This window comes from Melospiza melodia, chromosome 6 (assembly GCF_035770615.1).
Source record: "Melospiza melodia melodia isolate bMelMel2 chromosome 6, bMelMel2.pri, whole genome shotgun sequence".
NCBI classification, from domain to species: domain Eukaryota; kingdom Metazoa; phylum Chordata; class Aves; order Passeriformes; family Passerellidae; genus Melospiza; species Melospiza melodia.
This window is the reverse complement of record NC_086199.1, coordinates 9034312-9060395: the sequence shown is the minus strand read 5'-3', so window position 1 is coordinate 9060395 and position 26084 is coordinate 9034312. Positions and strand designations below refer to the sequence as shown.

The window sequence follows — 26084 nt, the reverse complement described above, 5'->3', positions numbered from 1 at the left end:
ACTGGTGCTGGCCTGTCTTGCTGGCAGGCGTGCTGTGAAGTGTTTTGTGGGCTGGGCGCATGGGAAGGAAATTGCCTAGAAGCCAAAAGTGTAGTTGTGTAAAGTGAAACCAGGAAATGGACTCTCCATGGCTCCAGATCTTGGAGAGGGTTGAAGAGGATGAACTGTGGGCCTTGTTCCCTTCCCTGACCCTGACTCCCTTCTCTAGTCCAAGGGAACACAGTTGAAGAAGTCATTGAGAGGCTGCTGTCTATCAAGAACCATCCCGGCAGGCAGAAGCGAGCTGAGCACCGCCTGTCTGGGAGCGCAGCTGGAGCTGCCCAGGCTGAGCCAGAGCCGTGTGCACGGGCAGCTCGGTGTGCAGTGGGGTCAGCAAACCCCACCAGGGCACCAGCAACACCCTCAGGGCCCCTGGACAATGAAAAGAAGATCTCATCCTGCCAGTTCACAGCCTGCTGTGCCCTGCCAGAGAAATCCAACCCTCCCTCCAACACCGCTCCCAACCCGGCACCTCCAGCCACACCACCTGCACCCTCTGGCACAGCAGCCATGACCCCCACATCCCCCATGACAAATACACCCCCAGCCCCTCCGCTCCCTGGCATCCCTCCCCCTCCACCCCCTCCTCCTCCTCCCCCCCCATTGCCTGGCATGGGGGGCATTCCTCCTCCTCCACCTCCACTGCCTGGCATGGGTGGTATCCCACCCCCTCCACCTCCATTACCTGGCATGGTTGGTATCCCACCTCCTCCACCTCCACTGCCTGGCATGGGTGGCATCCCACCACCTCCACCTCCATTACCTGGCATGGTTGGTATCCCACCCCCTCCACCTCCATTACCTGGCATGGTTGGTATCCCACCCCCTCCACCTCCATTACCTGGCATGGGTGGCATCCCTCCCCCTCCACCCCTCCTTCCTGGCATGCCAGGAGATCACATAGAAGCCGTGGTGGCCTCCCAGTTCAGCTGCCCCCTGGGCTTGGGCAGGCCCCCCCACAAGACAGTGAAGACACCAACGCTGAGAATGAAGAAGCTGAACTGGCAGAAGCTGCCCTCCAATGTGGTGAGAGGTGGGTGCTTCTGGCATAAAGTCACTGCTGCTTTTGCTTCCCAGGGGAAGGAATACTATCTTAAAGTTTGTCAGATGTGGTTGACTCTGTTTAGATATAGAACTTCCCTGATTTCTGTTATTTTTGACCTACAGAGCTGATATAAAGATAATGTGAAGCTACTAATATAACAGTAACTATTCCAACTGAATTAGTACTATGGAGTAGCTTGTTTATAACTACAATACTTTGAACTTAGAAGAAGAGAAAGGGATGGGAATATTTTCCTAATCACTATGACGTGCCTTAGATCAGGCTCTGATCTGAGCTCCCCAGACTTTTATTGCCCAGCTCATCTGTGCTTGTATCTGGGTATATTAAAGTCATGAGTAGGAGTGCATGTGAGGATCACATCACATATCTCTTGATTTTTGGGTTACATTTCCCTCTACTAGTGGATTCAAAGTGGAGCATGAAATGTGAGAAGAAGCTTGGAGAAGCTGTGTCAGCTTCAGCTTTGTCCTAGACAAGCAAGGCATCTACTGCATGAAAGTAGGCAGAGGTGAAATCTAAATAAAGCAAGTCTTCAATCACAAGAGCAGTAAAATGTTGGGATTATTGCAGTAGAGTCTTCTACAGGCATGTTAGAGTGATGATTTATTTTTTTTTAAGATTTAAGAAATTGCAGTAGAAATTAATTCAAGCAGTCTTGTAGCCAGCATTATACAAGGAGACTTGAGTATAAAATGAAAAATGGAGAAAGACACAGTCAGAAAATGTTCACGTTGTGCCCAGTCCCTCTGTTAGGATGCAGGGAAACAAAAATTATATCAACCAGGGGACTAGAAATGAAATGTCTGAGGTCCTTGTCACGCTGATCCAGTTTGCCCAGCATGGAGAAGAGCAGAGTTTTACAGGGAGGGATGGAGCTGCACAGCCTCTGTGTGCCCAGTGCTGCCTCCCCCTAGCAGGTTTCATTGCCCTTCAGCCCCTTTGGATCCCACCTGTGGCACTTGCCCCTCCTCAGTAATGACCATTTGTCCACTAATATGGATAAATATGTCATATTGAGAGAATAATATGTCTCTTCTTATTTCATTCACATCCTGAAGAGTGTCCCTTGCAAGCAGCTCACCTTGTCCCAGGTGTCAGGAGCTCTCAGCTCTCCCTGCAGCCAGTCTGAACACTTTTCCTTTCTTTCAGAGAGCCACTCCATGTGGGCTTCTGTGAGCAGCAGCAGTGAGGAGGTGATAGAGCCCAACTACAGCAGCATTGAGCAGCTGTTCTGCTTCCCACAGCCAACCCCCAAGGAGAAGACAGCAGCACCAGTGAAGGCAGAGCCGAAGGAGGTGAGGAGAGCCCCTCGTTTTTTCGAGTAAAGATCCCTGCAGACAGCTCATCTAATATGAGATATCTTCTTTTTCTTTAATGAAGATCACATTTTTGGACTCCAAGAAAAGTCTCAATTTGAACATATTTTTGAAGCAATTTAAATGGTAAGATATGGCTAGCTCTCGTGACAGTTGACAGAACTTTGAGCAGGTTTTGCAGTATCTGGAAGGTCCTCACGAAATCTCTTCTAGGCAATGTGCTTTGGTGGTCCATGCTACTAAATCATCTGAACATTACCAATTTTGTCCTACACTGTCTTTAATATACTGAATTTAGGGGTTTAATTATGTTTTTACATACAACTTCCCCATATGTTGGCAAAGGAGTTAGATCTCTATTTTACAGATAAAGTTGTGGCACAGACTGTGAGACACACCTGGAGGTCAGATCCCTCCTCAAATCAGGGCCAATGGACAAATGAAAAGTTCCATTTTCTTTTAAGATTAAAGAAAAGCTCAGAGACAGGATCTCAGTTGCAGGATTCATCTCTGTCCTTGAATAATTTGATCAGGGCCAGAAATAAGATTTGGGTCATAGCAGGGATCCCGGTCCTGATTCTAAGTTAATTGTGGGGAGATCCCTTTCCCTTTGGATTATTATGATTCTTTACTAGGGAAAGCACAGAGTGCTTGCACAGATAAATCTCTTGGTAGTGTGTGATGGTTGGAAAGTGGTCTTTGGTTGATGGCTGGCTCTGCTCCTTCTCCCTGCAGCTCCAATGAAGAGGTGACTGCCATGATCCAGAATGGGGACCGGACCAAGTTTGATGTTGAGGTTCTGAAGCAGTTGCTGAAGCTGCTGCCTGAAAAGCATGAGGTCAGGAGGAAAACACCACCCTTGGTTCACAGAGCTGAGCACATAGAGCAGCCCTGCAGTCTTGATTCTCTGTTTCTCATTAGATAGAAAACCTGAAGGCCTTCAAAGAAGAGAAATCAAAGCTAGCAAATGCAGATCAGTTCTATCTTCTCCTCCTTCAGATTCCCAGGTAAGGTTTTTTAGTCAAAAACTTCAGCCCAATCTGTTTCTTGATTTACCTCTGGGAAGTTTAAGTTTCTTTATAGGAGCCTCACAGACCAAGACTGATGGATATAACTGTTGGATTTCCCCTTCCACCTTGGAGCTATCCCTCTCTCTGTTACCCTTAGGGCTCTTCCTGATCCAGCACATCCTCTCCCTCTGAACCAGCTGAAGCTGGCCCAGACTCAGGGTCAGGTCTGCCCAAGGAGGCTCCATAACTGGGTGAAAGGCAGTGCCAAGAAGGGGAAACCCTTCCCTTTGATGATCACAATGCACCAGCAGAACCCACATCCCTGCTGGTCCTCAGGGCCAGCAGCAGCACCTCTCCTCCCTCCAAGGCCACTCCAGTGGTTTGGTGTGGATGTGGTTGGCGTGTTGTGGGGTGGCATGGGCTTGCTGGTGATGTGGGAAAGGGGCTGCTGTGCTGGCTGGGATCCCAGTGCCTTTAGCTGAGATCCATCTCCACCCTCAGCTACCAGCTGCGCATTGAGTGTATGCTGATCTGCGAAGAGACCACCGTCGTGCTGGACATGATTCAGCCCAAAGCTGAAGCCATCCGCAGAGCCTGTGAAGGTATGCATGACCTGAGCTTATTCCTGGCTCTGAATTAAGACAGGGAATTTTAACCCCCACAAAACTCCCCTGGAGCTCTGCAGTGTTACCCCCAAAACTCCCCTGGAGCTCTGCAGTATTACTACCCAAACCCCAAAGAACTCCTATGTGATCCATTCACTGGTTTGCTGCAAATGGGATGCAACTTTAGGTATCTCCACTGATGGTCAAAGCCCATAACAGGACCAAAGATTATTTTCTGTCATCCTCATCTCACTTTTTCTGCAGCAGATGTATTCTCCTGAAACACTTTGAATGGTGAAGTGCTGGAAGTTCATCAGCCCTTTCAAAGGAGCTGAATTTAGACAGCAGAGCTGGCCCTGCTGCAGCTAATTCATCCATCCAGCATTATTTCCCAAATTAAGAACTTCATAATACAGCAATTTTCTCTACTGCCAGAAAACTTCCCCCAAAAGCAATGCTTTAGTATTTCCCTGCCTAGAAATGGAACCAGAAGAAAAAGGTTGTTATTTTGGTTTATAAATTGCTGATGCTCCAATATGGTGAGTACACAGAAAGTTTATGCAGTAGATTTTGGCTTCCTGTGGCAGAAACCTTTGGTCCCACTCCTCTGAGAGCAGTGTGCCCTTCTTGGCACTGCCAAGTGTCACCTGTTGTACAGGGCCAGTTGCCCCAACTCCTGCTGGGGGTTTCTCCAGCTGGCATTACAGCTGTTTGCTGGGATAAATTGAAGCGACTTCCCAGCAGCCCAGTTGTTTTTTTGGAGCTGTTCCTGCCTCAAAGCTGAGTGCTTCAGAAAGCACAGCACTGCAGCACCCTGTTGTAAGAGCAAGGACAGGGACTGCACTCTTCATGCCTGGTCAATAATCACCTCTACCATGAGAGACCAGGAAGAGCATGAGCATGCCTGGTTTTAGCAGCTGGCAGGTGATCATAGTGCAGTCAGAACTGGCTTCACAGCACAGCTAAAGTTTGCAAGATCAAATTTGAGTTACCATTGCCCACTCTGGGAAACTTGCAAGGAAGGCTGGATCTTGATTGCTGTTAGTGAGGAGGGTCCCACTGCAGGTTATTTGCCATTAGGAAATGAGAGACCAGATGTAAAGAAAGAAACATAAGTCAACAAAGACTTTGAGAGCCCGTGGAACTGAATCTGCATGGAATCAGTTTCTCTGCTGGTTGGGCATTGGGCTGCAAAGCCAAATACCAGATTTGATTGGTGGAATTCAGAATCCCAATTTCAGTGCAGTTTAGGAAATGTTCTGGTGTAACACAAGCTTTTGCTAAAAAGTCCCTTATGTTTTTCAGATCTTCTGACCAGTCATCGCCTGCCAGTCTTTTGTCAACTGATTCTCAAAGTTGGAAACTTCCTGAACTACGTAAGGACTTTTTTTGTCTTCTCCTTTCCTCATCACAGTCTGTGAATGATCTCCTTTAGGGTTGTAATTTGGATGGACACAGGAGTCACATCTGCTTTTTTTCTCTCTTGTAGGGAAGTCACACGGGTGACGCCGATGGTTTTAAAATCAGCACTTTACTCAAACTAACAGAAACCAAAGCCAACCAAACCCGCATTACCCTGCTCCACCATATTCTGGAGGTACCACTGCCAAGTCCTGCAGAGTAGGGAAGAGGGAGGGTTTTATCACAGATGAAACATTTCTCCTGCTCTGCTGTTGGCTAATGCCACATGCTCATACTCACATCCTCCCTGGCAAACCCCAGAGTGTCACAAGTCAGGAGGATTTGAATCACTTTGGTGACTCTGGTGGAGACTGCTTGTGGGCACTACTCCTTATTTTAGGACTTGATCTGCTTCCCTCCAGCATCTTTTCCCCCAGTGTCTGCAACTCCCTTTCATATTTGTGCAATCTGCACATCAGCAGCTGCAAACCACAGAGCACAAATCTGTCCTGGCTCATCTGTACCCATTCAGCCTTTCTGCCTTTCCATGGACTTTCCCTCTTCCTCCAGACTGTGCTCAGGCTTTTCATGCTTCTCTCCAGGCCCCCATGGCTCTCCTATTCCCTGCAGTGCTGTTTTTATCATTTTTTTTCTCCATGCTCTGCTCTGCCACCTTCATTCATCAATGTCCCTTGGTTTCAGTTGCTCATGTTCAAGCCCCACTTTAGCTGGCAGTGGCTTCAGCAAGGAGAGCTGTGAAAGTAAAGAATGCAAGACTCAAGGCCTTTTAATATCCTTCTGGGACTGTGGGAAGTGTCAGATTGCATCAAACCACAGTGCTGCCTCCCTCTATGCTCAAGAAGAGCTCTGCTTTGCTTTGAACTATGAGTATTTCTGAGAGTTAAGTTCTCTTCTGTGTTTTTATAGCCAGGGGAAATGCCTTTCCTCTCTGAATGTGCAAACTACAGACAGGGGGGCAATAGCAGAACACAGCACAGTCATCCTTCCTGGACACTTCTGTCCATGTGTCTTCCCCCCAGCTTCCCCTTGGCTCCTGCCACACACCAAATAACACTTCTTTCTCTCTTCCTCTTCAGGAAGTAGAAAACAGCCACAAGGACCTACTGGAACTGCCAAAGGATCTTGAATATGTTTCAAAAGCAGCAGGGTAAAATTGTGTGTCACTTCCTTTGAATTAAAAACAAAAATAAATGCCATGCACATCAACAATGTACCAGAAATTAGGACACACACAGCTGGTATACAGATTAACAAGATGGCATCTTACATAGTTTGAACTGAAAGATTTGGTTGATGAATGTTGAAAGGCCTTTAATATATAATAATTCTACTACAGCTGGCAACACTTAGGACTGAAATTTGCAGAGCAGTCAGTTAAAGCTGCCTCCCAGACCTTTCTGAAATGTGCACTGCCTTTGTGGTGGCAGGAGCTGGTGAGGGTCAGCTACCCAGACATTTCTGAAGTCCCTCCAGGCAGGGGAAGTGAGCTAATGCTGAGCATGGTGGGTGGAGAACAGCCTTTTGAAGGGGTGGGCTTTTTTTGGCACTCATCTACCCAATACACAGAACTGTAGCTAGGCCTGGCAGCCTTTCCATAAGTGCTGTGGGGGGAAGCTGTTTTCCCTGAGCTTGGTCTGTATAGAGAGTTCACAGCACAGGGTTCAGCTCAGGGAAGTGGTGGGAAGCAGAGGGGTGACCAAAGCACCAGTTCAGACTTGTCCACTCCTTGGTCAGCTCAAGATGCTGGAGTGTCAGCTAATGGCAGGGTTCTGTGTGATTTCAGAATTAATGGCAGGGTTCTGTGTGATTTCAGAATTAATGGCAGGGTTCTGTGTGATTTCAGAATTAATCTTGACATTATACGCACGGAGTCCGGTACCAATTTAAAGAAGTTGCTGGAGCTTCAGCGGAAAGTCTTATCATCAAATGAGGATGTGAAACAGCAGTATGAGAAACCCATCCAGGTCAGTAACAGAGCTACCTTGGATCTCCCCCATTACACACAGAGAGGTGCTGCATGGTACATCTGCAGCTCAGGAGCCTCATGAGAGGGGAGAAAATATTGCCACAAGACATGCTCTCAGATTTGGAAATAAGATGCAATGCTGTACAACCCAAATATGCAGTGGCCAGCTGCACCCCAAACTTAGATACCTTTGGGAAGGCTGATTTCTTAGGATGCTGCCCCAACTGCTCTGTCCATGCTTCTGTGTGACTCCTCACTTTAGGAGAAGATGGTCACCTTCTCTGTGGATCACCAGAGTGAGGCCCTTTCCTTGGGATTAAGCTTTGCACGGAGCTGTCCATGTCTTGCTTAAGACACCCCTGTAAACTGGCACAGCACAGTTGCCAAGAGTGAAGACCATCTGTAAATCTTAATTTCTTCCCACCTGCTTTCCAAAAGCTGCAGTTAAAAGCCAGGACTCAGAGTCCTGCTCTAAGCTCTAATCCCTTCTCTGCGAGTGCACTTCACTCGTTGTCCTCTGGATGGTGTTTTACAGTGTGCATTTAATGTGTTTCAGGACAGCATTGATGCCTCCAGAAAACTGGAAGAAGAATTTGAAACCATTGAAAAGAAGAGAGAAGAACTTGCAAATTATCTCTGTGAAGATCCAAGCAAGTTGTCCTTAGAAGATATATTTAGCATCATGAAGACCTTCAGAGACCTCTTCATCCGAGCCCTGAAGGTTGGCACCTGCACACAGGATCCTGAGCATCCCTTCCTGGAAGATGGAAGCTGCTCCAATGGACAGGGGTGGGATGGACACCCCAGTCCAGCGGGCATCCTGGCTACAGCCTCCTCCTTTTGGCACTTGGCATCAGGTCTCCCTCTGAAGTGGTGTCTGATCCCTTCTCCATCCATCCTCATGGATGGAGGTTCTGGTGCTGCTGGGCCTGGCCCAAACACCAGGGATTTGTGATTCTGTTGCAACTTCAGCTGCAGAGTCAATCACAAAGATGCTTTTAGGCCAAGTGTGCAAGTTGTGGGGAAAGGGGCTTAAAAACTTCACCCTTTGCTCCAACCTGAGCAAACAGGCTCAGAAGGGGGATATGTAGTAAAAAAGCCACCTTGTGGAAAAAAATGTGGCTTCGGTGTCTCCCACTTTCACCTCAGCTCAAGATCAGGCAGGTGAGCACACTGCAGGTAGCTGTGTGAGGCATAGCACCACTGCCACCTCCAGCTGGGATTTGGCAGAGTCCTGGCCAAGTCAGCAGTCCCCCAGTCCTCTCTCACCATTTTTGGCCCTTATTCCCAATGCCCAATTTAATTATTGCACAGGACAAAGCTAGAATTTCTCTTCCTTCATCTATAGATCTCCTTTCTCTTCATCAGCTTCTTTACCCCACTTTCTCATGCCATTGTTACCTCCCTGCAGGAAAACAAGGACAGAAAGGAGCAAGCTGCCAAAGCAGAGAAGAGGAAAAAGCAGCTAGAAGAGGAAGAGGGCAAGAGACAGAGGGGAGAAAATGGAAAAGTCAGTGAGTATCTGAAATGGCTTCAAAAAATAGAGCTGGAGCCATAGGGGCTCTTTGGTGGTCCTGCTTTAATGGACCAGTAGTGGTAATTTATTTTGTAGGTTTCTAGGTGCTGGCTGACTAAAGGCTTTTAGGTGTCTTACAGCCCTAGCTAAGAATTGACTTTCCACAGTTGCAGCTGGGCAGAGAAGTTAATTTTAGGTTTGCTGACTGAACAGCAAAGAAGAAATAAAATAACCACAAATTAAATATTTCAGTTAACTTTTCCAGTTTCTAAACATAACTTTTGAATCCCAAATCTAAAAAGAGACATTTGACTTATCCACCATCCAAGGTCCTTGTATACACTTGAATAGTTTCTCTTCACCACAGTTGTCCCAAAAATCTTGCATATTGCTTAAATATGCCTTCTGCTGGATGAAAATGAAAGACTAAAAAAATGCAATTGGATGAAGCAGAGAGGAAAGAAAAATCAGAATTATTTTTCCTCCAAAAAAAAAAAGGTTCCCACCAACATTGATAACAAATGGAATATTTCACGGCCATGGGACAACCAGGGATGTGCCCAGGCAGAGCTGGTGCCACTTGTGCCAGGCTGTAGCACCAAGACTTGGGAGCAAATCCTTTGTGTTCAGCCAGGATGGGCTGCTGTGGGATCAAGGGGCACTGCTGTGGGATCATGGAGCACTGCTGTGGGATCACTGAGCACTGCTGTGGGATCACTGAGCACTGCTGTGGGATCATGGGCACTGCTGTGGGATCACTGAGCAGTGCTGTAGGATCATGGGCACTGCTGTGGGATCATGGGCACTGCTGTGGGATCACTGAGCACTGCTGTGGGATCATGGGCACTGCTGTGGGATCATGGGGCACTGCTGTGGGATCATGGGCACTGCTGTGGGATCATGGGGCACTGCTGTGGGATCATGGGGCACTGCTGTGGGATCACTGAGCACTGCTGTGGGATCACTGAGCACTGCTGTGGGATCATGGGCACTGCTGTGGGATCATGGGCACTGCTGTGGGATCAAGGGGCACTGCTGTGGGATCAGGGGCACTGCTGTGGGATCATGGGCACTGCTGTGGGATCATGGGCACTGCTGTGGGATCACTGAGCACTGCTGTGGGATCATGGGCACTGCTGTGGGATCATGGGCACTGCTGTGGGATCACTGAGCACTGCTGTGGGATCATGGAGCACTGCTGTGGGATCATGGGCACTGCTGTGGGATCATGGGCACTGCTGTGGGATCATGGACACTGCTGTGGGATCACTGAGCACTGCTGTGGGATCACTGAGCACTGCTGTGGGATCATGGGCACTGCTGTGGGATCATGGGCACTGCTGTAGGATCATGGGGCACTGCTGTGGGATCATGGAGCTGCTCCCAGGTCTGCTGTGGGTGCCTTGCTCCTGGCCAGTGGCTGCTTGTGCTGGGACAGCAGGAGGCACCTCCAGCAGTGGCATCCCTGCAGCTGCTGCTGGCCTGTCTCAGGGGCAGGGGTAACTCCCATCTCTCCCCAGTCAAGAAGGGGCTGATGAAGCAGGAGGAGGTGTGTGTCATCGACACCCTGCTCGCCGACATCAGGAAAGGCTTCACGCTGAGGAAGACAAAGAACAGACACGAGTCAGAGGCAGCTCCTAAACCCTCATCTGCAGAGAGCCTGGAGGAAAGCCAGTCTGGTAAGGACACAGACCTGACTGTACCTGCAGCTCTTCATTCCCATCTGCCTCTGAGCCAAGCATGCACCAGCCAGAAGCCTTTGTGTTTGCATTTGGGGCATTTTATTTGCAGCCAGTGCCAAGGAGAAGAGGAGCAGAGAGCCTTGAGCTGTTGCTAGCCAGGTCTGTACCAAAATTAGCAGAAATTTGGAGCAGCATAGCCCTGCATCTGTGTTGATAAACCCTCTGAGGTGCTTGACCCACGTGTCAGCCATGGCACCATGCTGATGGGGCACTGCTGTTATCCCTGCATGCTCCCAAGTCTCAGTAGCACAGTGTGTTCCTGTCTTACAGACTGCTGCATCCCATCTTAGTCTGCACTTGGGAGACTGAAGAAACCCTTTAAAAAAAGATAAGAAACCCTATTTGCAGAAGTACCCAAGTCCTTTAGGTGCTTGTGAGGAGACAGCCTCATGGGTTTCTTAGGTCTCTTGACCTCAGTGTCAGTGCAGTTAGGCAAATCCAAGGACATTGGTCTGTCCGTGGCTCTCCTAGGCCTGCTCTGCAAGGGCAGGTTGAGGCTGGCTAATGGGCAGCCTTGAAGTCCTCACACACCAAGCCAGCAGTCCAGCCTGGTCCAGGACCTCACAGGCAGGGTCTCTCTTCTGCTGTAGACTTTAAGGTTTCCTTGCAAGTCCTGGAGCCTCCGTGGAATTCAGCCATTTTGTAGCAGAGACATTAACACCTGCTGAAAACAAACAGCTGAGCTGGAGCCTGCAGTCCAGCCAGGGTGACCACAGGGGCATGAGGAGGGGAGGTGCAGGGAGGATAAATTGGTGCTGCCTCTTCATTGGAGCTGCTTTAGGGTCAGTGCTCCCTCCACAGGCAGCTGCTGACCTGTAACCTCTGCAGGGTAGGTGCATCTTGGCTGATTCCTGGTGAGACTGCAGCTGTGGCTGATTGTGTGTTTCTGTTCACAGGACAGAGCATGAAGGACCCACAAGCAGCAGGGAAGCAGATTGATGGCAAGACTGAGCAAAACAAGGATGATCATCCCTCAGAAAGCACTCCTCCCTCATCCACTGCCCCAATGGAGACAGGTGGAGGTGTTACAAATGCTTCAGCTTCAGGCCAGGTATTATCTACAAACAGTGCTGGAGGAAGTCTGCCACTGGAGTCCCAGACCAAAAGCCCCTCAGAGAGCATGGTGGAAGCTGATGGAGCCACTCAGACCACGCTGGGCCCTGGGATGGAGCAGAAAAACAACGTGGAAGGGCTCCAGCCCTGCACAGAGAGAGGCCCCCTTGGCTTCTCTGTGGCTGACATAGGCTCAAGGATCAGCTTTGTGAGCAGCAGTGCAGCCCCTGCTCTGCCAGACCAACTCAGCTGGGCTAACAGGGCCATGTCAGGAGGCCAGGACAAGGAGTGCCCAGCTGATGGCTCAGACAGTGCTCAGCCTGCTCCCTGCCATGAGGCTCAGCAGGCAGAGTCTAAAGAAATGACAAAGGAGAATGAAGACCCTGGTACAGACTCGCTGTTGGACACCTCTCAAGACAAGTCCTTCTCAGAGGAGCCGGCCACTGACTCCTCTTGCTCAGCAACACTTACCCCAGAGCAACCTCACAGTGACAGGGAAAAGCAGAGGCCATCAGGGAAAAGGAAGAAGAAGAAGAGGCACAGCAAAAGCTACTCAGGTAGCCTATTTTATAAATAGCCCTTGGGGACTGACTTAAATGTGGGAACCTTCCTGATATATTTGTATAAACCTTCTTGATATATTTGTACACACCTGTTTCTTTCCACTTCAAGGCCCAGTGCCCCCTGCCCCTGGAGTCACACTGTTTCATGCAGCTATTATATTTTTCAAACCTGAAAGAGCTTTAAAAAGAAAAACACAAGCGTAGTTCATTCTGGTGACATGTATAAGTAGTTTATAAAGGAGTAATGATGAATCAATAATTCAAAAGCCCATTACACATATGCAGTAAAGATGGCAATAAGCACATCTGTCAAGTGTGCTAAAGACAGCTACAGGCACGGTTATGTGCAAACAAGAGCTCCATTAGGCTCCAGAGCAGTGATTAAGAGCAGTTAATACTCGGTACTTAATCAGCAATCACCCCTCTGAACTACTTATAAACACATAAAAGCAGCAGCCTCCATGCTGCCTTGGGCTTGTTTGGTTTTTCCCCTCATTGCAGCAGCACTTTTGCCTGACAGCCTGCCCCAGGGGTGCTTTAGGTGCTTCTAAACATCAGGCCCTCAAACCATCTCTGCAGAGGGAGGGGAAAGGTCAGTCACTGAAAAGGAGCATCTTGCTGATGCTTCCCCCAAGGATCCATCCTCCATTGGGCTGCCCTGCTGGGCTGGGAGGGAGCTCAGCTCCTGGAGCCACACAGGCCCCCCTCTCCTTACCAAAATCCTCAGCCAGTCCCAAACCTGGGAAGAGTGTCCAGGTCCTGTAGATCCTGCCAGCCTTGGGTGGGTACCTTAATCCCAAATTGGAGACGCCTCATGGGGAATACAGATGGGTCTGTCAGCCTTTAGAACTACCAAAATATCCTTTCCAAAGCCTCTTTCCTGCAAGATCCTGAGGTAAACAAATGGGCAGGCAAATGGGAAAGTCTCTTTTTACCAATGCTTGATGTGTTTCCTTTCAAGGAGAAAGGAAAGGAGGGTTTGAATACCCATTGCTGAGAAAGACAGCATAGGTTGAGCAGCTACCACAGAGGGACTTACCCTTTTAATGCAGCATGCCCCAGGGTTGTAGTAATTTACATTTCTAAACATGCTACTGGTTAAAAACAAGCCACAAATGAGAAGTTGTTTCCTGTAATGTTGGTTCCTGAACTTGCTTCATCTGAGGAGCAGAAGCTGCAGCAATGGGAGCATCCCATGCTCCCATCCTGGCAATTCTTTCCTGACACCTGAAATTAGGACTTCTGGCTTAAGAACTGACCCCAGCCTGCAAAAGCCACAGAGTTTCCTGGGCATCCAGGGATGGCATCAAGAGGGTTGGATCTAGATGATCTTTAAGGTCCCTTCCAACCCAAACCAGTCAAAGATTCTGTGTTCTTAGGGACCTCTCTGCTACTAGACAGTGTTTTCATAATGAAAAGTTCCCTGTTGTTACCTTGGCCTTGCCATGATCAGATATATTTGGTGTCTCTCTTTTGTTCAAAAGCAGAGGTTGAGACTGATTCTGGAGATAATAAAACAAAAAAAGATTGTGTGGCACAATGAGGTATGTAAACTCACAAAGATAATTTTTTTTTGTGAACTAACCACAGCACTGGGACTTCACAGACCTAATCAGTATTCAGCATATCACCTGAGCTTTTTGTCTTTGTGTCTAATCACAAACACATGTGAAATGAATTTGTTACTCTGATTTTTACTCTCCAGGGTGTTGATCTTGTGTTGAGTGGAGTCAGTGCTGATCTCCACTCGACACAGGGTCACAGCCCACATGTTTGTCCTCTGTGTCAGCAGCAGCCAAACTGCTTCTCCCTGCAGATAATTAAAAGCCATTATTCTAACCAAACAATCAGACTTCATGTGATGAACAAAGTCCTTGCTTTGATCACATTATTTTCTCAAAAACTGTAAAAATGCAATTTCAGTACCTACCTCCAGCAAAGAACATTTGGTTTGCTTGTGGGTAGCCACTTTCTATAGCACTGTTTAAATATGGATATCTGGAAAAGGGAATAAAACACTGGATCCAGGGGTAATTACTAGCTGGGGCAAGATACCAGCTCCCACTCAAAGCTAAATTCATCTCCAGAGTTGCATCCCTGCATCCTTCACTGATGCTAGCAACATAGAATTGCCCCTCAAAAGGAGTTCTAGGATGAGACTTCCATTTGAAAAACTTCCCGTTTTTACAGTAAGTAGAAAGAAAAGCAAGAAAAATAAACAAGTGAAATCCCCACTGTACTGAAATTGCATAGTTACACGTTGTCCTTTCCATGCTGATGAGCATCTCTTATGAACTAAATCAATATCATCAAATCTCTTTGTCTTGTTTCCTGAAAGGAATGTATTTATTGTCCAGCATCCCCATTCCCTGGGGCTGGGAGCCCAGCTGGGAGCCCTGCTCCTGCACAGACACAGGAGGAATCTGTGCAGGATTTCCCCACAGGGCTGCTTTTGTTCCTGCACCTGGAGCATCACTGCTAGCAAGAGAAAATGGGATATACTTTGGGTAGTTACAGTTCTCACTACTCCTGCCCTCCTTTTGGTCCTTTCCTTGCACTACCATAGGAGTACATGAAGTGCAAGTAGCTCTGTTGGTTTAAAAATCCTAAGGAAGATTTCCTGCAGGAACAGAAAATGTTAGCAATGGAGCATAGGTGAGAAGTACACCAGGACCAGAGCACATGCTGCATTGGAAGGGCAGCTGGAACCACCAGTTAAGCTTAACTCAAATTTTTTTTTAAGCATACAGGCTTAAAAAAAGTCATGTTTGAAAAAAATACATGAAACACAGTTTTGTTTTGTTTTGTCCTGGGCAGACATAGAAATGCAGCACAGACAAATGCATGGGCATACAGGACCTTTATGAAGTCAGGCAGGCATTGCACCAGCAGAGCCTACCTGGGATTTGATGTCAGGAGGGCAGCAATGAGCTGCACCTTGGAACCTGCACTTCTCTTTCTCCTCTTCTACTGTCACAAAGCAAGGGCAGCAGAAGCAAAAACCCATTTGCTTGTCTTAGTCTCCTGCAGACAGCTTCCTCTCCCAAATGCAGCTCCTGTCTTGATGAGACAGATAAGACAGAACTTCTTGATAAGACACTTTCAACAAGCCTGGAGTGTTAGCAATCAGTATTTTTTCCTAGGATCTTCCACCTGATTTTTGTTACATTTTATGTTTTTCCCCAAGCATACATGGTCTGTTCAGGTCCCCACTAGTTCTCTTTTGGTACAGGATATTTCTTTCTCTGGTGGATTTGCTGATGTGGAAGTTAACGGGTCTCATGAAGCCACAGAAATCTTCTTACTTCTTGTACAGATCCAGCTGCAGGGATCAAGACTCAAAGCCCTTATGAGTTTTTAGAGCTTTCCTGACAGCAGCAGAGGGCAGGAACAGCCTGAGACTCTGTGATAATATTTCAGAGCACTCAAAGACTGTAATGAGCTACTGATTTCTTGCCTCACTTTGACCATATCTTGTTATGCAGCAATTCCTGTAATAATGTCTTTAAATGTGAGCTCTCACATGTAAAGAGTGGTATTCCACATTATCTTCCTGGTCTTGAAAGAAATGGTTTAGGTGTTTTTCCTCTGGAATCAAGGCACTGGTGGTCACACTGTTTGTGTGCACCCTGGTAACATCTCAACTCATTTCCAGCCAAGTCCAGCAAGAGCTTAAAGAATCATTTTATAAAGGTGACAGTAAAAGAGAGGAGAGACTGTACAAACACCTGAACTCAAGAGAGCTGCTCTTTGAGTGTGCCTGCCCTAAACCCTAGAGAATTCCTAGAGACAAATGTTCATGTCTGTTTGTGCAGCTCCCCTTTTCCTCCCCTCTGTGTCACTTGGAATGGTTAGGGGAGAGAAAGGCCTTGAAAGCTCAAGTCCTTGAGCAACTGGGCTTTAGCAATTGGGCTTTAGTAATTTCCCTGCTCACAAATCTGCTTGGTTTATTCCCTAGAAAATAAAAAGAAAACCAAAGCAGGAGTACAGACCACAGCCTGGCAAGGAGGGAGGGAAAAGGCAGAAGGGCAGCTGTGACATGCACATGGCACATCAACCTTCCCCTGCAAAGACACAGAAGGGATTGAGAGTCCAGGTTTTCCTTTCATTCTTGAGGGACAGATGCTTCACCTCCCCTTCTCCAGACCCATATTGTCTATGGGGAGTTTTTAAATAGACTGTGAGAATGTCATCGATCTAATGCTCATCTCCCTGCTAGCCCTTTGCCTCCATGTCTGCCTTCAGAAATGGTATTTGAATCAGTTATGGAGGAAGACAGGCTGCAGTGTGCTGCCCCATCCTTCTGACAGTCCTGCTAGATCCTCTAGATTTAGTTACCTCAGCAATTTAATACCTAGAAGGATATGTGTTATTGAACTAAACTTTAAAGCAAAGTTGCCCAAACTCTGGGGTTTCAAGATTGGTTCTGGAAACATGAGGTTTTTATTAAGTCCATCAAACTACCTGTTTTTAGGTTATCTGAGGAACAGATGAAACTGATTTCCCTAGTAGCACCTCAACCATTACATACACATGCATGCAAAACCACACCACTTTTACTCACAGTTGCAAATTATTTGCATTTCCCCCTCTTCCTGCAGGTGTCATGGCAAGGCAGAAGGTATGAGACAACCTCTCATGTGTCCCTGGAGTGCTGCCAGCTTCTGAGACTCCAGGTTCTGCATCAATGAAATGCCACCATGGACAACTTCTGCCCCATGAAGACCCACAGCCTCTCCTCATGCAGCCTTTCACTCCCCTCCCCAGGACCTAAAGAGCCTCCCCAGAGACCTTGGACCCCTCAGGCTGTGCACTGGGCACCTGTGGGACAGGGGATGGCTCTGTGCATAGTGGTGGTGAAAGGGTCAGACCTGTCACCCACTGTCCTGGAAGCCAAGGCTTTCAACCTGCTCTTGGGCCAAACTCCTCTTGAAGTGACAGCTGACTGTGGCCCAAGAACAGACTGCAGTGGTTAGCCCTTGAAGAAGTGTTAAAAACAGCAGTGCCTCAACTAAATTAAGGGTATAAATTAGGCAGTGGATGTACCATCACAAGTGGAGGTGTGTTAAGTTCCTCTTCTCCTTGCCCACTGATGATTTATATCAGACCACGTCCAAGACCCAGATTAGACAAATATATTTTCACTCTTAATCACTTAAAGCAAGGGAAATTGGTTACAGGGGGAAAAAGCAAGTAAAAGAAAATGTATTTTCTATTTTACTAAGCATATGGCCATATAAGCAGTGTCTGGTTCCTACATGATGCTTATGTGCAATTAAGTTGAAGTGCATCAGTAGTCTTAAGTAGTCTTGTCACACCTGCTGATGCAACCATCAATTTTTGGAGAGCCAGGGCTCTGGTTTCTCTCACTAAAGCAAAAGGAAGAGGTTTTCCAGTGTTCTATTGGACACATTTTCAGTTTATCCTGTAGTAAATCTCTGGGTTTGATTTCCATTATCAGCTGCTTGTACTCGAGAGTCTGTGTCCAAGCTGCAGAACGTGTGGAATCATGTTACTTTGGCTTTAAAACTGGGACTGTGCAGTACTGTGTTTTCAAAATTCAGAGCTTTATTTCTCAAGTTTTGTAATAACACTGTATAATAATTTTGTACATAGCTGTCCATTTAAAATGATCTATGTTTGTTGAATCTATTGTGTGATATGTGCTGAAACATAAATCCAGTGGAAGAGCTGGGTACATTTCAGAACTGTTCATTTATATGGTAACTCAGTGTGGCTAAACTAATGTGCAGGCTAAAGCTTATTTTGCTCTGCTTAATAGGACTTGTAATGTCCTTGTAATACTGAAAACTTAGAAGTGAAACCAAGAATTAAATCACTGGTTTGCTTTAACCAAGGCATCACTATGAGCATATTGAGAACTGGTTAACAGAAGCAGAGATGAGAACAGACACGTGGGCAGGATCAGTGCAGGAGGCACTCAGAGTAACACAGCCCTGTTGCAACAGAAAACCCATTCCTGCTGGCAGAATTCCCTGGAGAACCCCCAGCATTCCCTGGCGAGCCATGCACCCAGGTTTGATTTGCAGCATTGTCTCTATCACATCTACAGGTATCTCCCCTTTTTCCCCCCCTTTTCCAGTCTCAGAGCACATCACCCAAGCACCATATTTTCACTCCTCAGTCTAGCTCTGCTGCTCTCAGGTTAGACTCCAAGCTGCAAGAGCCTGAGTATTAAACACATTATTTCCAGCTCTGTGCAGCCCAGGCTGGCTGTGCACAGAGAGGCTCCTCCTCTCCACCCCACTGTTTGATCAGTTGGAACATCATCATTTGGAGATGCAGGAGTGGGGAGCAAACAGGTTCTCTGGGTGTTACCTAGGGAACCTTTCCTGCTGATGCCCCACTGGCTGCTCACTTCAGATGCTACAGCATGTGTCTACTTCTCCATCTGGGTCTTCCAGCTTCCCTCATTTCCTCCCAGAGGGAGCAGCTCATTTCCACAGCCAGAGTTTTATTACTCTGTGTGCTTACCTTGGCCTTAACAGAGAGGGCTTTTGGCATTATCTTTCCCCTGCTTTCAAGAGTTTACAAAGAAATGGGTTATTTTGAGCCACCAGAGGCTCTTTGTTCAGTAGTCATCTGTAAATTATCTATTCAATCACATCCCAATCAGCAGCCTCAAGCACAACATTTATAATTTATTGCTCCAGAGCAGCTCTGCTTCCATTACAGTGATTATTTCAGAGGAAAAGAATCAGAGCAGGTCAAAGACTGAAATTCAACTTGGATGTGGGGTTTTGTTCCATTTATAAGCTTGAAATAAAGCTCATGACCCTGAAGATTTTTCAGTGGTTGCAAGACCAAATTAATTGTTGGTGAAAAGAATATAATGGCCAATTCAACAGAGCTTTGGTCTTTTAAGTCAAACATGAGTGCAGACCTCAAAATAGAATTCTTGTGGTGTATTACAGCAACTGCACATGGAGTCAGGTATGTAAACCAGGCTGTGACCACCACAAGCTTCTTGCTGCCAAATAAATGCATCTTCTGTAATTAAGCATATATGATAAAATGGAAGTACAGGAGAAATCAGCAGAAGTCCTTTCCAAATATTCCACATCAAAAATCAGGTATGTTTAATGAGATTTAGTTTTTGGGGAGTTTTGGTGGGGTTTGTTTGGGTTTTTTTTCCCAGTACTGAAAATATTTCAAAGTTTAGAATAAAAATAAATACTTGGTGAGTTTCCCTTCTCTGGTGGGGATGGGGAAGACCTATAATTCACAAGAATTCATCCATCAAAGGCCTATATTTTCCACATAGTATATAAAGCACCTAAGCATAATTGTCATACATGCAAGTAATTGTCATATATGCTTAGTAATAATTAGAAGTTGTTTTGCTCTTCCAGTTCCCTTGGGTGTTGTCTTATGGTGCAAGAGTTCTGTTCATTACATTGCAATGGTTCCATATTGCCAGAGTTTCATACTCCTTGATATTTTCTTGTAGGCAGCTCCTCCAGGCACAGACTCTTCCTTGTCCTCACAGCAGCCAACTGACTCCAGTTCCCCTGAGCCAACCCATCCACTCTTTTATAACATTCTTCTGACTGGTTACAGGTGTGGCCTGTTAACATCAGGCCTGCTCCTAACCCTTAGTAATTGGCTCAGCTGCAACTCTTTAGGGGGTAAGATTACTTTCTATTCTACCTTTATTTACTTACATTCTATCCCTCTACAATTTCCCCTTTTTCTTTTAATTACGGAGTTGCAGCATTTCTAGAAGGAACACGTTCAAATAAATTAACATCATGACGCATTTGTATATTTCATTTAGAAGTAAGAGTTATACAAATGTTCAGACAAAACATTATAGTATGAATATATATATTTCTGAGTGTTGGTTCAGTTTTGCAGCTTTTCTCAGTTTACAAAGTACTTATCTTCAAAATCTTTTATACTCATATTTAACAAACACTAATAACTGCAATTGATATATTTTAACAATAGTTTAGTACTCAAGTCCTTTTCCCTGAATCCATGGGGTTATATAGTTGAATCCTTTTTCCCCACATCCACAGGGTCATATAGTTTAATCCCAAATCACATCAGAGTCCCCATTTGTTGTCGTATACTGCAACAGTTCCATATTGCCAGAGTTTTGTAGCTCCTTGATGGTTCTCATAGGCTGCTCCTCCAGGCACTGCCTCTTCCTTGTCCTCACAGCAGCCAACTGACTCCAGTTCCCCTCAACCAACCAATCCACTCTTTTATAAAACTCTTCTTATTGGTTACAGGTGTGGCCTGTTAACATCAGGCCTGCTCCTAATCTTTAATAATTGGCTCAGCTGCAACTCCTTAGGGGATAAGATTACTCTCTATACTACCTTTATTTACTCATGTTCTATCCCCCCTACACTTGGGTGGATCCCATCCAGCCCCGTGGATTTGTGAGTCTGATTGGTCCCCCTGGATTTTGGGGACCTATTCTGCTCTCTGTCCCTGTCTGCCAGCTCAGGGGGCTGGTTGCCCTGAGGATAATTGTTCTTAAAGACTCAGGCAAAGAAAGCAGCCTTTTCCTCATCTGTGGTGATAATGTTCCCCTCCACATCCCATAAAGGATGGAGATTTTCCTTGTCCCTCTTTTGTTGGCAGTACATTTATAAAAACACTTTTTATCTTCTTTAACAGCAGTGGCCAGATTGAATTCTAGCTGAAGTTTTGCCTTCCTAATTTTCTCTCTGCACAACATTTCACCATCCCTATAAATGTTCAAGAAACTACTTGATGTGACACTTAGTGCTGTGGTTTAGTTGGCACAGAGGTGTTTGGTCAAAGGTTGGACCTGATGATCTTGGAGGTCCCTCTCCAATTTTAATGATTCTGTGAAAAGAAGGAGGAATATAAATGGAGCTGTATCTAGTTCATGAGCACCACACAGCTTTGCACTCTCCTTGGAGCATGGCTGAAATCTCAAAGCTGTGCCTGGATCTCTTGGGCTGAGTGTATGATTTGGTCCTCTCCTACATTCCATGCAGCCAAGGGGGCTGAGAAATGCCTTCTGTTCCAGTTAGAAAGAGGCAGGATAAATTGAAATAAAAGAAACATGTATAAGCCTGTTTTAGGAAAATGAACCAGTTTCCATTCCATCTAAATGTAAAGCCTGGATCTATGGCTTCATATTTCTGGTACACAGTGATCAAACAAGTACAACATGCAAGCCTACCAATGCTGAACATCAGCACTGTAGGAACCCTGGCTCATCGTGTCTGTGTGGTAATAGTCATGGCCATGAAATATGGGTGAACATGTTAGTCATGAGGTTATGTCCCCATAATGTGTCTGAAAGCAAATACAGTCATAAACCAACTCCATAAGAAACCACATTTTGTTTGGTCACCTCACAATCGAAAGTGGGCAGGATATGATAAACAGCTTTCCCATTACTAGAAGTGTGACTACAGAGGGTTAAAAATGGGGCAGTGATAGTGACAGGACCTCTCTAGATGTTTGCAATTACTGCATGCTGTCAATCTTGCAAAATAACCACATGATTTGCATGATTTGCAACAGAAATTAGGTCCATAGTAAAGAAAAATGTTTCCAATTCCTTAGTACAGAGGAGGTACTAGACCTGAAATACCAGGGGAGAATTTGATCACTGCAAGTTAATCAGCATATTCAGTCAGCTCTGTGAGTAACTCACCCCTTCATCCATGCTGTGCGAGCACTTAATTCACATTAGGAACTCTCTAATGCTCTCTTTGCTGCAGCATAAACAACTCCTGCAAGAGCTGTGTGTGACAATCCACACAGAGCCAGGTGTCTGCAGGAATTAGCAGGAGCCCTGTGCTTCCCTAATGGAGATTTCAGGCAGGCTCAGCTTGCATTACTCAAAGTCAGAGGACAAGAATCACCCTGTGGCAGTCAGCTCCTATCAAGTCAGTTTAGATACACTCCCAAGCCTATCAAAGTAGGTTTTTTCTAAGATCAGCAGTCTTTGCTGATGACACCTGCATTATTATGGTCATGGTTGGTTTGCCCTGCTCAGGGCATGCAGAACCTGATGTGTTTGTCTGGCACTTATGTGCCTTCATACAGCATAATCTGCTGTAAGTTTAGTCATGAATTAGTGACAATTAATGATCAAATCCACCAGTCAGAATAGGTGAAGAAAGAGAAGCAGAATCAGCACAAGCAAAAAGGGCAACAGGTCTATGAAATCTGGTCATGTAATCCTTTTAAACCCACAACTTGATTTTGTAATCTAAATGAAACCCTCAGTAGCCCACAGTTGCCAGGACTCATCCTTAGAGACCTGGGTTTTGCTGTACACTTTGCCATGTTTTGTACCTCCATTTGTTCAGATTTTCACAGCTCAGGCAAAACCAAGGCAGTGATGGTGATCCTCTGAAAGGGAGCTTGGACAAAACCATTTCCAGAGTCCTTTCCAAACAATGTTTTTATGATTCTCTGTTCAGCAAGAAACAGATACAAGGGAAGTAGAAAAGGTAGGAGTAATAAGAGTCCAGAAACCCTTTCAGGTGTGTGTGTTAATCATCTTTAGTGAACCAGTGTTATACACAGAAGAGTATGCCCAGGGGTAGTGACTGCATTCCCCATACCAACAGTCTGCAAACCATCCTGAATCACAGACAATGGTCTGTTTTTCTAAAACACCTCCTGAATTGGAGAGACAACAACACAAGAAGGAGGTTTTCTCCCTCCAAATATTTTCAACTGCTCTACCTTGCTAGAGGTCTAGAGGACAGAGAAGAGACCCTCATCTCCATGAGGTATATTCTGCGACAAACTCAGCTGCCTGCCCAGCTCTGCGTGCAAACCATAGCACAAATGCATGTAGATCAAATGAGAGAGAACACAGCAATGTCTTCAAACCATGACCTATCTCAAACCTAGCAAATGTCCAAAGATTAAAGCTATTATGTGCTGTCTTTAATCCCTTTAGCTATACAAGGCCCAGCTGAAGTAACTGTTGACATTTCTTTCAATTTTGAAGACTTCATCCCGATTCTCTACAAATTCCTCCGCTGATCCTACAACACATCTCCTCCCAGCCTCCTGCTTCTCAGAGTCTGTCCCCATGCTCTACAGACACCTTTCCATGGTTCCTTGGACTGCCCCATCACTGCTGCAGGGCCCAGATTCCAGCAAAACGGTCTCGGCAGCAGTGCTCCAAACATCTGCCACCCACAGCTGCTGCTGCTGGCCCAGGCTCCTTGTGCAGCACATCCCGGGGTTCCTGCCTTACCTCCAGCTGCCAAAAAGTGGAGCCAGCTCCCTGAGAGGAGTTCTCCATTAACTCCATCCCTGGGGCAGAGTCCACAGGCTTTAAGCAGACACACTTCACAGCCACATTCCTGCCAGCAGCAGGGGCAGTTACAGAGGGAAAAGTGAACGCTTTCACTTTGTTTCCAACTTTTTCCAACTGCTTCCAGTTTCCAACAGCTTCCAGCTTTTTGATAAGAGCAAATGGAGGCACAGCAGCAGCTAGATCTTAATGAGGGGTGGACTGCAAAGATTAAAGAGGGTTTTGACAGACAGAGCACTGAAATAAAATGCCAGCATTACTCATTTTTTGCCACGGGCTCCCTAAGAGGCAGTGGGCAAGCAGAGAACCTGTGCCTCAGTTTCCCCATCTCTAAAATGGGGGTAAGGGCTTAATTTGAAATACTTTAACAAATATTGATGAAAAATACCACAACAGAAATATTGTTAGCAATGAGAAAAAGAAAATTCCCTTTTTCTCTTTACTGTTTGCAGCCATACTAGAATCAAAACAAAAGGAAGAGGGGAACCTGCAAGGAATTACTATTCCCCAAAGGCCTCTCTGACCCTAGGCTGCAGAAAAAACTTGAAACCCCCTAGGAATTTATCTGAAAGGAAAGGAGTGAATCTTACAGTGAAAAGATTGCTTGTGCAATAAAAGATTAAGATTTCTATTTTCTCCTGCTTCTTATTTTTATCCTTGTAAGAATCATAATCATCACAAATAAATTACATAAGTTGCAAAGTCAACAGTGAGGAATATTACACCAGGAACATCTTAATGCAAGTCAGTGCCTGAATCCAAAGCAGAGCAAGTGGAGCCCATTGGGAGCTAATGAACAACAGCTTTGTTCTAGTTAGGGAGCAGCTGTCTGCATAAACAAGTGACTAACCCTGGCCCCAGTTGGGTTGTGCCTCCTGCTGCTCAACTCCAGCCATTAGGTAAGAATACATCTTCATATCCTCAAAACTATCTCATGCTGCAGGTGTTGTCTCTGTGCTGACACTTTTGGTGGTTACCTTGAATGTGTGTGGGGTACAGTTTTTAAACAGCTTCCCCCTCAAGAGAAACCTTTTAGGTATTTATAGTATTCAAGGGGAAATATCAGGTTTCTTCACTGACACCCCTGCTTGTAGTATAATAGTGACCAATGAATGAAATTCCCATTACAAAGAAAATCAGGTTTTACAAAACAAGGTAGTCCCATATCAGTCCATTAGCAGCACAAGCAGTGAAAAATTGGAAGTGCTTACATGATCCAAATTACAGAGCTAAGATATTTTTTTAATCTGACTTAAAATTCTAAACCCTATGTTGTCAAAATACAGCTTATCTTTCAAGGCTAATGAGATGTGTGCCTATTTTTAGCATGTCAGTAGTCAGATAAAAAAGTGGAAAGGAAAGCCTGTATTGTTGTGGTCCTCAAGCATCATCAGCTTTCCCCATAAAACAAAAGGTGGAGTAGTAGAGCACTGAAAACAGCTTCACAGTTAATTGCAAGTTAACTGATCCAACAGGATCATCAGAACTGGGCTGATGTATTGAGTCCATCTCTGTCCCCTGCCCTAAGTGGTGCCAGTGCAGGTGCTCATCGGGCTGCACTGAGATGTGTGTTTATTTATGTATGCAGTCACCAGCAAGGGGAGGCTGCACTTTCCAAGGGGAAATTTCACACAGAGATTTCTTTTTAATATATACCCACAAGCTCATTTGAACATTATCAGCAATGTAAGTTACAGCTGCCTTGAAGCTAAACCAAAGCTTTAATCCTTTTAAAGCATGGGGTTTTTTACATAGTCTCTAAAGTATAATCTTTGGAGATACATTATTATAAGCCTATTTATCATTCAAAGCATATTAGCCATTTCTTGTACAGTTCTACTTGTTAGTAGGATTTTTAAAAATAAGACTTTTCTTTACACAAAGCCTGTAGCAATTTAGATGAGCACTCTGATTAAAAGAAAAAGAGCTTCCTAATTAATAGTCTTGCTGGTTCTCCCTATAGCTTAATTAAAATAAACAAGCAGCAGAGTTTTAACATGAGCATTTCTAATAAGATTTTTTTTTTAATCAGCTCATTTTACTCCTAATACTTCTAGCAAAAATTGGTTTATTTCTCATTAGGCTTTTTCATAGGGCTGAATCCTTCACTTGTCCTGTTAGGGTAATTACACACATATGTACAAGTTTACCACAAAGATTGTGAAGTCCTAAAGGGGATGCATTAAGTTGTTTACTTAAATTAAATGTAAGCCTGATTTACCTTTGGGGAAACTGCTTATTTGTGCAAAAAGAAATATGGAAACCAACAACAAATTAATTCAAGTAAACTGCAAATGTGGTTAATACTAATTTTCTATTACAGGCCTTTGACTTAGTTATTTTAACTGGTGCCATTTAGTATGTAAATCAAATGTTATTTACTGGCTGATTTAACATTTAATGTTTCTAGTGTAAGCTATTCTTACTAAATTAAGACTGAAAAATATATCAAAATTTTATTGCTTTCTTTTGCCTTAGATGCATTGGTTCACA

At 45.5% G+C, this 26084-nt stretch overlaps 1 protein-coding gene across 1 annotated transcript; it reads left to right on the top strand.

Annotated features, from left to right (window-relative positions):
• Positions 1-2266: 2266 nt before the first annotated feature.
• LOC134420095 (inverted formin-2-like) lies at positions 2267-19101 on the top strand. Its single transcript, XM_063159830.1, has 14 exons — positions 2267-2400; positions 3157-3259; positions 3343-3428; positions 3933-4033; positions 5342-5412; positions 5526-5633; positions 6535-6605; positions 7302-7422; positions 7981-8145; positions 8836-8938; positions 10461-10619; positions 11579-12292; positions 13783-13842; positions 16900-19101. Exons 2-13 carry the CDS (start codon positions 3179-3181, stop codon positions 13839-13841), a joined length of 1839 nt encoding a protein of 612 aa, XP_063015900.1. The 5' UTR covers positions 2267-2400; positions 3157-3178; the 3' UTR covers position 13842; positions 16900-19101.
• Positions 19102-26084: the final 6983 nt, after the last annotated feature.